The sequence below is a fragment of the Haliotis cracherodii genome, unplaced genomic scaffold (assembly GCF_022045235.1).
Source record: "Haliotis cracherodii isolate W230 unplaced genomic scaffold, xgHalCrac1.p SCAF_4, whole genome shotgun sequence".
NCBI classification, from domain to species: Eukaryota; Metazoa; Mollusca; class Gastropoda; order Lepetellida; family Haliotidae; genus Haliotis; species Haliotis cracherodii.
The window spans coordinates 45,327,987-45,341,058 of NW_027266297.1; the positions used below are offsets into that span (position 1 = coordinate 45,327,987).

General features: G+C 37.8%; 1 protein-coding gene across 8 annotated transcripts in view; it reads right to left on the reverse strand.

Moving 5' to 3' along the window:
* Positions 1–13,072, reverse strand: part of LOC139478416 (protein phosphatase EYA1-like) — a 143,033-nt gene that overhangs the window by 45,106 nt on the left and 84,855 nt on the right. For 7 of the 8 annotated variants that reach the window (XM_071260867.1, XM_071260868.1, XM_071260870.1 and 4 more), the window contains exons 3-5: positions 5,989–6,062; positions 1,760–1,959; positions 625–711 (exon numbers count right to left, since the gene is read on the reverse strand). In XM_071260867.1, the coding sequence (XP_071116968.1) occupies positions 625–711; positions 1,760–1,959; positions 5,989–6,062 (361 nt within the window). Of the gene's footprint in view, positions 1–624; positions 712–1,759; positions 1,960–5,988; positions 6,063–9,532; positions 9,976–13,072 lie in introns of those variants that run through there. The other variant, XM_071260866.1, reaches the window with a different exon arrangement.

Below are 13,072 nucleotides of genomic sequence, written 5' to 3' on the forward strand. Positions count from 1 at the left end.
TGGCCGTCTGTGGTTGGTGAAGAAGACAACAAAAAATCATGCACTCACTTGAAGCAAATTGTATCAGGTAGAGATGAAGGGCCATAAATACAATGAGATTCCATTTAAAGCAAGCACAGAGAGGGAGACTGAGCAATTACTAGCAATTGAGTGTCTAAGTGCCCAATGGACTGGGAGTTGGTAAATCTAATCAGTGCCATTGGTGGGGAGCTGGGGCTCTGGCTGGGGAGTTCCCCAGTCCCTGGTCTTAATGAATTGGACAAACTGATCCACAACAGACACAGGCATTACCACAGCAAACTGGAGGGCCTGCACCTATTTGTCTCACAAGTGTAACCATTTAGAGACTGTAAAAAGGAGAATTTGTTCTCACAATCAGCTGAAGTGGGAATGTTTAGGAATTAAGCTAACATCTTCTTGGACTAATATGAGGGCAATATTTCTATTACTTGCAATGTCACTGATGGGACAAGGAAGAAAACTATTTGATTCAGTGTTGTCATTAAGATCTTGAAAAAGAGATTTGAAAAGGAATGACTTGAAGAGGATTTCAGTGGTGGTGTGGAGTCAGCTGTATTAACGACTGTTGATAAACATATTAAAGATTATTTGTTTGATACTTACATGAGGATGTATTGACAGGGTTGCTAATCACCCAAGAGTTTGGGTTGGTGTAAGTCGTCCCATCTGACACGGGCAGGACCAAGCTGCCTGTACACACAGAAACAACATGATAACATTGAGTTTACCCATGCATACATGAACAAAGTATGTAACAAAGTGCGAGTGCTATGCACTAATTTTTTAAAATAAAATTGACTGTCAGCAAAAAAGAAATGTCCACCAAAGTTTTTTGAGGCTTCTAAATCAATTTGACCTTTCAGACAGAAGCCTTCCTGAGCAAGTATAGGTGTCAACAAAAAAAAAACGTCTGTTGACAGCTGCGTTGCAATCTCCTCCCCCATCACAACACTGAAATGTGGCAAGGCAGTTATATCATGCCGTACATCATTTTTTCAAATCGTGATACAGTTTTGGAGCATATGTCAACTCATCCAAATTGGTTTCATGGGATGAAGAAGATTGGGCCATGATTGGACCCTGGTGATAATTCTGATAAGTTGCAATGGTGTCAGTACCAGCGTGCTCGAGATTGATGGGCGATTCAGTGATGCAGACCAACCATAATGTCTCCCTAGTTCCATAACAATGGACACTACCCAGCTCTATCGCATCATCTCTCTGATAAGACCTCTGACAATAACTCATAAATTTTCTTGTCACAGTGTCAATGTGAAACTGGTGAAATATGTCGGAAATGCCCCAGCCCCAATTCTTTATTTAATTCTGACATTAAATCTTTGTATATAGCGCAATCCATTAAGTGTCATAAATAAAAATATTACTCTCTTGCTTTGGGATGAGTCTACTGACATTCAAAGGAAAGACTGTATCTTATTTACAAGTCAATAGCAAACATAAAAAAAGCATATGACAAGTTATTTAAATTGACATTTTTTTGTTAGCCTGAAATGAATATTTATTATGAAATTGAAAAGATATTTATCTTACATCTTTTTGATAAATTGATAATTCCACAGGGTTATGGGAGTGAATACAAAATCTAAAGAGATGAGAGAATGATCGCAAATAAACACACAGATACATCCTGGATTACAAGGAGGCTGACAGGGCCCGTCTGTACAAAAAGCTCTCAAGATGTCACAAGTTAGGTTGGAAATAACAATAGAGGTCTTACCCTCAGCACTGCCATTTGTGTTGAGAGTGTCAGTGAGGGCCTGAGCCTGTGCTTGAGCCTGAGCTTGTGCTTGAGCCTGAGCTTGTGCTTGAGCCTGTGCTTGAGCCTGCGCCTGTACTTGGTTGAGAGGGGAGTTGGTGGCACTGTCAAGGTGTGAGCTGCTGCCTGGACTGCTGGACAGGGGCTGCAGATCTACTAACCTACAACACAGTGATGTACTTCAGTTCTATCTATATCCTGGTATCATCCTCCTCTTCACACGCCCTTATGTATGTCAAAGACAACATCACATCAAGACATTGTTATTACCTGTCTGTTACAAACTGCCTCTAAATGCAAGAACCAATCAAGGTTATAATAACATTTTTAGGCAAATAATAAATCGTGACTACTCTTGAACTAAATTTGAAAATTCTTTCATTGGTACCAGTCCATGTATTTCTGATATCCTCAGGCAGACACAGATGTGTTTCGAACTCCCATGAAAAAAAGTCATTTTGAACCACAACATAATTTCTAATTTAATGCCATCTACAAACAACTTAACACGTTAATACTTACAAAATGTCTCCAAATATTTTGTAGCAACATAACTTCTCATTTTGATCAATTCTCCCAGAAAAGGGCATATTGCTAGTTCATCAGTAGGGCTATTGTTAGTCTTACATAGGGTGTCTGACACCATACTTGTCATACAAGGCTCTTTGAAAAAGCAGGGAGATTTTTTATCAAAGAATTTCAACCGGATGGGATTTTGACAGGATGCACAATAATCACATGCTTTCTTCTCTCAAAACTGTTTTTGGCATTTCTAATGAATTAGCCTTGTCATCCGGTGTCTCCAAGAATACTTTGCCAGCCAGCTTTTTCTATATTCCTCTTATTTAAACACACCACCACCTAATTTCAGTGGGGGAAATTACCATTAAACCATGCAGAGCAGGAACTAAATGGGTTCCTAATCTCCTGACGTCAAGGAATTGACATTTATAATCACGTATCTTTCTTTTGTAAGCATAACCATTATATCAAAACAAAAATTAAAATTTTGCTTATAAATATTGATGCAAACCCTTGAATTCGTTCATTCCATCTATGCAAGCTAAGGTTGGTATAGGGCATATTTCAACCAAATGTTAATGTGTAAAAAATAGATTTCATTTAAAAGTTTGATAGAAGAAATTAATCATGAGTTCTATGACCCAAGCTGTTACAGATCAGCTGGGACATTAACTGGGCATCTGTAATTATAACGCAGCAGGATGTGGGCAAAGACTCATTCACCACTATACCAATAAAACCAGTTTCACTTAGTTCTAAAACTTTACTGCAATTAATCATATCCAAGGCTGCATGATGTTAATGGTCCATTAAACAGCAACAACTAAACACCTACCATTGTTGCTAATGATTATACATTAACTCAATGTTTATGTACAGTATAATCCATAATGCATGATCCTCACAACAATAGATAAGCTTAATGTTACCTGGCAAAAAAATGGAGTCGATCTCAAGAAACATTTAATAAAATATCTCTTTACTTTTTTTCACAAACAAATAGTTATCGATAAATAGTTCCTTGATGCTCCAACCTTTTAAAATAATAAATACAACCACATCACATCGCCTCCACCATCACTAATACCCTCCCTAATTTCCATACTGAGTAAAATGCAACTAGAATCAGCTATCTAATATGAATTGTTAATGCTGATGATATAATTTCTTGCTGAATGTTTTCCAAGATACAATCTAGACTGTGAAAATGCTTTTTATGGCTGTTAAGCTTCTTAGCTAGAATCAAACTGTGAGATCTCTTGTCTAAGCATCTCAATTTGACACAAATTTGGCCTAACTGTCAAGTGATTGGTTTAAACGCTCCATAATGCCCGCAGATAGTGATTGAAGGAATGTCCACCTGATTATCTGCTCATATCATAAATGTTTAAGTACCCCTGGCAGACAGCGCCATCAGAGCAGCGAGCTTCAGGCCAATATTCAAACTTTATCCTATCCCACTTCCCCTGTAGAATGAAGCATTAGACACTTTATCAATAACAACAAAACCAATGCATATCAAACAACCAACAACAAATTTGTACAATGTGTTTCATAAAAATGGCCAAAGACCCTCCTTGAAATGACATTTATACAAATGGTGGAGATCAGATCAGATTTACCCACTTCCTGAAATGAATACTTTGAATACGCATATTCTGATGAATAATTAATAGTACATCAAATTTAGCACTAGTTTGAGCTGAAGTTGGTGAAGTTCATGTTCCGAGGCTAAATTAGATAATGTCCACATTACATATATGAAATCTTCAAAAAAGAAGTGTATGACTTCCAGTTAAATCCATCCTGACACTTTTTCTTTTAAATGGCGTATCTAGACGCTAGCACCAAAGAAAATTGTCCTAATTATTCCCACAAAAAAATTTGCTTCTATTTTTTTAAACACAGTCAGTCTCTTTCCTAGCATAGAAATCAATAGTGCATCTCAATATCAAAGAGCGACAATGCCTACAAGTCTGTAATATTTTATCAATTAAAACCAGTGAAACAGAAGACATTTTAGATTCCCCGAAAAAATGTCCACAGCTGACAGTCCAGGGCATTAATAAATGTTCACGCTAAACTACACAGAAAGGTTTCAGTCGAGCAATTTCATTTGTAAAATGACACACTATGTCATATTAGGAAAATCTATCACAAAATAGAAAGTTTTTGTTTCACTGTTTAATTCACAGTTTCCTAAAGGTTCTTGTTCCTGAAACAGATCCAGTGTATTATTACACATATTGACCTGAAAGAAGGGCAATATCAGCATTACTAACCAATCAATGAAACAACCAGAGTTTTTCAAGTAGGCCAATATTTTCCTTTAAACTGAATCTTTGTGAAATGAACCAATATATATAGAGAGTAATTGTAGGCTTCGTAAGCTAGAAAAAAAAGACTGTTACAAAAGCATTATGTTATAGTCATATTGTACTGTCCACATAGTTACAAATGGTATGGGCAATATACATTTTCTAAGATCTTAGATCTGGTAGTTTAGTGTAGAAAGAAGATCTCTATGCTGATGAGATTAGTGATGTCAAGAAGTTATTTCTGAAGGTCATGATTGGGTTGCTAGGCGAGGCGTTACATCCCTGCATTAATTATTAAGGAATTCCTGACAGTGCACTGAGGCCCAGAAGAAACTGGCTATCAGAAGAATCTACATAGGTGAACTGGTTCAGGGATGTCAAAATATTGTTCCACATGAAGATGATGTTACCCAAACTAAGCTTGCAGCACCTGAAAGCATTGCTTAACTTGTCATCGGGTTACACTGCAATTAACAAATAAATTAGTTCATGATTGTCAAGAATCACAAGGGATCCTTTTATAAGTGAAAGTTTCTAAACAAAAGTTATGAGTATAATCAAAGTACGGGAATTTTGGAGATATCACATGCCATTCTGTTGATTCATGCTCTGCTCATCAACTTAGTGCATACTCTACACATCATCCACAGTGGTCACCCACAAGTACATTACAGAACTCATTCGAAGACATTTAAGAACAATCTATTTAAATATATGATACAAACATGAAAACAAGAAAATTGTGACTGAAGTTGAGTATCAATATGAAAATTACGCGTGTGCGTGTGCCTGTGCCTATGCATGTGCGTGCATGTGCGTGAGTGCGAGTGTGCGTGCATGCGTGTGTGCATGTGGTGTGTGCAGGCGCATGTGCGTACGGTGTGTGCGTGTGCCCAAATTAGTAGACTGCCAAGGACCAGCAGTGGAGTGAGGTACTGCAAGAGAACAAGGTGGGCTAGGCCAAGATGTAGTGCACATGTGAACACGTAGAACAGGTGTCCCCTGACCTTATGGTTCTGATAATCCTTGCCTAATCCTAATCATGGCCACCTCACGTGTCCCTCCCCCACAACGCATGCAGTAGTATGTTGGGGTGTGTAGTACAGTCAGTTAGCAGGACTCTGTGTCAGGCTAGCTAGTCCATTCACATCCTACTCCTATAGACAGGTGGCCCTCAACATGTCTGCTAGATTATATTCCACTGTAATCTCCTGCACACTCCTATTACCCTGGCTATTACGTTCTCTTCCCTGTGCCCCTGTTGGTAGCTCCTGCTAGGTGACACTAGGCCAAGGTGATATGTAGTCAGTGAATGTGAGAGGGCAAGGGACACCAGACTCAAACACATACCTGGATGCTGCTGACACCACAGGACTGGTGTTGTCGACCAACTCAGATTCGTTATCAAGTCGCGACCGCTTCACCTGAAAAACACAATGTGGATTCTCATCAAACTGACAGAACATTGTAGGGTTCTGTTGTTCCCGCTTGACTAGAACGATGCGGCCATACACAGCCAATCACAATTTAGAAAGCTGCCCTTAGACAATATGACTTTGCCACTTGAATGATCAGTAGAGTTGATAGTACTTTAATAGCCTGGGATGATGGAGACAACAATAAGCTCAAGTACAAAGGCCAAATGAAAAAGAATGTGGGAGTCCAGTGGACTCCGTACAGGTGAAAGGGCAGACTGTTAGCTAAGAACCTGTATAAACACTGTATACACCTTTCCAGGCCCACGCTCCTAGACTCAGGGATAGGACAACGTCACTCAGAATGGAAATAATGAGTCAATACACTTTGAACACACAAAATTATCTGTAGTATATTATTCATATACTATCTGATAAGTAGGCTCAGTAATCCCTTGCACATCAATATTCCAGTCTAACATTCCAGTATAAATCACACACCAACAAAGTGACTCTGGTGTAGTATAAGGAATCCACAAACAGCTTGCAACAGTCAATTTCTCAAATGCTACTTGACCAAGAACAAAGCACAAGTTGTTTCCATTGAGAAACTCCTTGAGGACTGGACATAGACAGTAAATGCACATGCAGCTAACTCCCAAGTTTGACTCCTGGCTGTGACTGTGTGGAGAATGTGAAAGCCACATTCCCTTCCTCAAACCCTCCTTACTACACACTGCTAAGTCTTATGTCCACTGACCTATTTTCACAGCAAACATGCCACAAAGTTCACTTTCAACAAAACTCCAAAGCATTATATAATTTTGTTTGAAAGAGCTTAACAGCAAGGATTTTACACAAAAAGTGCAAGAGAGCAAACATGTAAAGCAAATAGACCAGAGAGGCTCTAATTATGTGATTATGGCAACAACTCAGGACTGTCCTCTCATGACTCAGCCACTGTAGTGAATATACATACAAAATCAACAGTCAATAAATATCATACATTCTGCCTGGCATCAAGGTCAGATCTTTTCAACAAAACAATTCTGTTAGAAATTGTCTCATCTTGTCATTTTATTTCTTCCTCAAACAATAAAATTATTTCAAAGCCCAAAATGGTAAAAGGCAAGATTTTTGTGTGCACTATTTGACAGGTGGCAAGTGTATGAATATTTCACAGTATTAACCGCCATGTAGAGTCCTAAGCATTATTTATTCAGCAGAGTAAAATTAATTGTGACAGGTTGCATCTGGTGTCCATTGCTCAAGCCCTCAACCAATACACAGGTAAATGGCTAACCTCCCTTTTGCACTACAGTGGTACACATGATGCATCGCCTCCATTCAATCAGATCCCTGATTCATGTATACACAGGACATCGTAGGTGAAAAACAAAACACAACTCAGCATTTCAATATATCATAAAATATTTCTAATGTACAAAATCTATAACTGTGTTTCAGCAAAGTAGTGTCATGCATGCCTTTGGAACCAGAGACAATTCAATAACAGCCTTTTCCCCCCACCTTTAAATTTTAACAGATATTTGTAATTAAATAAACTGATAATAGTACATAGCTTTTACTCATTAAGGATAGAAAGAATGAAAAGAGATGAATGACTTAAAATTCTCAACAAGAAATGTAATATTCTTCCATGACAAAAGTAAGCTTCCAAAGCCATAAATGCTCTATAGAAGTCGAATCATTTAAGCCTACATAATGTCTTACAAGTATATCCAACAAGTGTGTTAACAAACAGAGATAGAGCAATAATTCTGTGACCTAGTCAAAGGGCGGCTACAGGATGCCATGGAGATGTCACGACTACGGGGAAGAGGGTCAATCCTCAACAACAATCCCACACACACAACATAACCCAGCACAACCCTATAGTGAAAGTAAAATCTACTGCAAATACACCGCAGAAAAGCACAGGAAATATGCCTTCCACCCGAAACACTGATTTACTCTCCGACTTCACAAGAATGTTCCCTGGTGTGAAGAAGACAGAGCTGTGTGTGAAAGTTTGACATAAAACCCAGGCTAAATCCTGTGACATCATAAGCATGATTCTTGAATAGTTGGTACGGTGTGGGAGAGCAGTTCATTGATTCTGCTGGGATGGAGAGGTTGTGATTATTGGGAGCCGTAATAACCCAGTGTTGCATATACCCTAGTCATTACGCCCTCTGTCCTGCAGCAGTTCACCAATACAGGGAAACAGCAGAGTTAGCGCACCTTCAAACATAATAATTGTCCTCTCTACAAGCTCAACAAAAGGCCTCACTGAATGGGATAACTTTACGACATCCACACTCAATGCAATGAACACTGTTAGGATTCTTTTGTGAAAGTTTAAGGCTGTTTAATAGACTTGCAAGGTGTACTTATCCTCAAAGTGAATGACAACATCAAACATGAAACATCGGACACTAAAATATCTAGGATCGAAACTTCTATTCTAAAGATGGGGAATGTTGAAATACATGTTGATTCAATCTTTCTTAGGTTTTGAAATTCAAAAAGACAATTAATACACTTTGGGGGGAAACTCAAAGTGGTCACTTGTTTAAATGACAAGATCCTGAACATAGAAGGCATCAAATATTCAAAAGTAGTTAAAGGTTAAAAGCAAAAGGTGATGATGTTACTGACAGAACATTCTGACATTCAACTGAATTTTTGTATGTGACAAAACATTAATTTCTTGTTTCTCTTTTGTTGGAGCACTGGAACATAACAACCACTCAAAACTCAGGAAGATATTGAAACATAATTTCCTGAAACTATTATAGTTCTTACAGCTGAAATCAACGAATACATTGGTAGTTTCCTTGTTCAAGTTCTAAATACAAAACAGCAATGTGACCTCCACACTAACAAACACTACCAGCCACAAAACACTCACTGCAGCCTTGGATTTCATCTCAAACAGGTTGTCAATTGTAACCCAAATTATTCAAAACACCAATAGTTGCAATGAAACTATACTTTGTGGTCTTTTCTTTTTTCAAAACTAATCAAATTTGATATGTGTTATTCCTTCCACAACACAGCTGCATGAACTACAGTAATATCACGCAAAGACAAGATCATGAAATGGGTTTTATGTATCTAGTTTGACACAATGCCAGAAGTACTTATCCAGGTTTTCCAGGAGACAAGTATATTTCTACTACACTATTATGGCTATCGAAGATGATTGTTTTCTGTCGTCAAATGCGGAGGATCCTTAATGAAATTACCACCATAATGACTGGCACACGTGTTAACCTTCAGAATACTGCACATTTTAACAGCATCATTGCAGTATGATTAAGCATGTGATAATAATGCCACAGAAAGGTCACAGTTAATGAAAGTCTTGAGCTCTATGATGTGAAAATACTGCAGGAAATGCATGGTACATTGGCCAAATTCTTGTGCTACTTGGTGGTGAAAGAGGCCTACATAAAGGATATGGCAGCACTAACCATTGTGAGGTTTTCCAGGAAGGCGGATATCGGCAGGATCTGTGTCATCTTGCCCTGATGTGGTACAGTCAAATGGCTCACACACAAAGTAGTAAATTTTACTTTTCCCTTGGCACAGCGACTTAGGATGAGTAGTGTTTGTCTGTTCCCACAACCAGGATATGTGTAAACATGTTCCTTCTCCACACACTCTCACTGTACTAAAGCAGTCAGTCTTACACAATATAAACAAGTCTCAAAATTAACAAGCTTCATCTTCTTTCAGGGTATTTGCAGCAATATCAATCCATACAGGCGTTTGTGGGCTACAGGTGACTGTTGACACCTCCAGGCAATCTTCCCTTTGTTTGTAGTCTACATCCATGTACCACACCTACAAGGGGATGATGATAACAGAATGTAGGCCTGAGATGACAATATTGAGGGTAGTTCCCACGTGGTCTAGTCAGTGAGGAGGAGACTCGGCCTCAGTGTTGTGGTGTCTAAAAGAGTGTGGGAAATGAGCACATCACAGTGCTAGAGAACAACTGTTTGCCTCATAACTCTCATATCTGCATGTGAGAATCAGGCTGGTCCATTATGGTATTTGATGGATGCAAATCACAGCAGAGAGGACTTATCTCTCCAGAAATCTGTAAACATGTGCTGTGGCCCCACCATAAAGTGGTGAGAGCTGGGATGGACACTTTATCAGTACAGCCAGTTCTTGTCAACTTGCTAAATGGTCCCTGTCAGAACCATACTCAGATCAATGTGCTGACAAGCTCACAACATTCAAGAAAGCAAAAATGGCAAAAGTCCAGACAAAGATTGCCTAATATCTACCCAACATTTGAAAAGGCTTTTTTTCAAATGTAATCAGTCACGAAGCTTAAACTGATGTTGAACTCAATGCTAGTTCAAAGATACAACTGATGACTAAGCACAAATAGCAAGTTGTGTACAGCACACAAATATTCACTGGGTAGAGCCTCCTGGGAGTGAAACAGTCTCTTCTATCCTGGATACAAGCAACTTTCTATAGATGCACATTCAAAAATGGAACTTTCCAACAAAATGGATGTCAAGCAAATGAGTTCCACCAGTTTCCTCCAATAATTGACACATGAAACAAAACTCCTCCAAGACTTCAAGTCAGCAGGGACAACAGGGACTTGTGGTGAAGTTAGTCAAGTTTGTGACAAACTGGGACATGTATGTAGATTCCACTCTGTTATTCCCTGTCTACCAATAACACACAAGACCAGATACACTCTGGGACAAGCTGCTGACATCCTGTTGCCATGGTTACAATATCTATAATCCTGTTTCTATCAAAACTTGAGCTGTTTATCCTGTCAAATGTGTTGGACTGCAAGCAGGTAGGGCTTGAAGTTGAGGATAGGACTTTTTAGCTATCTACAGACATTTACATGAATGTTGTGTTGCTGGCCCCAGCCTTATCACTGGCCCCCTGGTAGAGCTGGTGGAACAGAGGCACTGTTAAGGTGGGGGACAACTACATTCCTCACTCCACTGGAATACTAATACTACCATGCTGTTATCATTCTATGGAAATGACTGCAGATGACACATATTCTCAAAAATTCTACAAATTGCATTAAACAATTATATTCACTGAAAACTACACAAACTTAAAAAAGAAAAAAGAAGAAAGTTTTATTATGATAACTTTTAAGCGAAAATATTGAATTTTAAAGCTTTCAACACTGAAGCATAATTAAGAAATAACTGAGAAATAACTTTAAAAAAAAAAAAAAAAAATTTAATTCTGCCAGATGTAAATATAGAACGATTTCTCACTAAATAGACCTTTTCTTGCTGCAAGTATTATGACAATTATTTTACATGTTACAACTAGAAGTACAAGAAATACCAACTCACAAGGCTAAACCTTGAGAGTAACCAATTTCACTGTCTGACAGACATAAGATATACCTTGGTAGGGCCCCTGTGCTAGCTGGGAGTGAGAGTCATGTGAAATTCTCTTCCATTCCTCCCCCTGTCCCATAAGCTGAGGGAGGAGGGCCTCACAGCAGAGACATCATTCTACAACAGCTGGGCCTCACCTCGGCCAAGCCATAAACATGCCAAAATCTAACCTCATTTTCTCTATATTTAAATACCTAAATAAACCATTTCTTCAATAATTTTCCTTTAAAACTGACAATGTGTAGCAGCAAAGAAAGTTACTAGTTTACAAGTGATTAATATCTTGTATTTCCCTTTTGAATTTGGTCTGAAGGCTGCCTGAAGTCAGTTTCCATCCACCATCAGATGAAATAACTGCTGTTGTTTTTTCCTGTTACAAAAAGTTTTTATGAAACACTTTTTAGAAATTAGATCCATTTTGTACCTCCAAAGAAAAATATCCCATATTTCCACAATCATCATTATTCTGTTCTCTTGACTAAGATAAATATTGAGGACTCATTTTGAAATTTATCAATCTTAAGTAACCACTTGTGCCATGAAACAATTCCTGAATACAGTTAAACTGAAGACAAATAGAACAAAAAACACAAAGCCACTCAAAATTGCTTGTCACAATATGTGACGGTATTTTTTAAAAACACATCCAGTGACAAATTTGAGGGAAAAGATAATACTTAAAAAAATATCAATCCTTCATAATTCATGTCAGAATGAGCACAGGTTAAAATCATTAATGAGATCAAGTTTTATAAACAAAATTACTATTTCTAATTCCAGTAATGGTTTTGACAGCCATTTTTATGAACACCCTCTGTTTCTGCATTGAGAACAAAGCCCTTTAATATAATTTTCTGCCTTATTTAAATAATCGATAATGAAATAGGATCACTCATTGTATGACCAAAAATGTTAATCTTACAACAGCAAAGTTAGTACTGATAGATTCATATTTTTTTAACGATTCTTGAGTTTACTATAATTCAAACTATTCTTGTCAACTTAACCCTGGCCGTGGTTTACCTGATTTGTGCTCCACAGTAATCACTAACGTACTCATTGTTTGTTCAGAATACAATGTGGGTATCACATTACACAAGTTAACAGATTCAAGTAAAAATTCAAACATGAATTAAACAAAACTATTTATAACATCCTCAAATATTGTCAGGTTATAGTCTAATCTGCCAGAATAGTCAAAATCATGGGTCCCATCTTATCATGCATGTTTGAAAAATATTCATCCTTATCATGTAAGACAACTGTGTCATTGGCACAGAACTGAGGGTTGACATGTGTGTTGCATTGTAAGACCTTTCAAATAAGGTGATTTACCTAGAATCCTGTTATGACAATTCTATACAAGCTTTCACACCTGTGCTTAGTCTAATTAATTACTTGTCAAGTAGATAAAGCCTGTCACAATGACTAATCATTAACTCACACCATGTTCATGCCTTCAAGTTTACAATATAAACAATTCATCACTTTCTTCATAAATATTCAGCTCTTGAAAGATAAATTTCATTTAATCAGAAAGGCTCCAATATATAAATCCTTTAGTATGAATATTATTCACATTCACACTGGCAAAAAGAAAACCCTTTG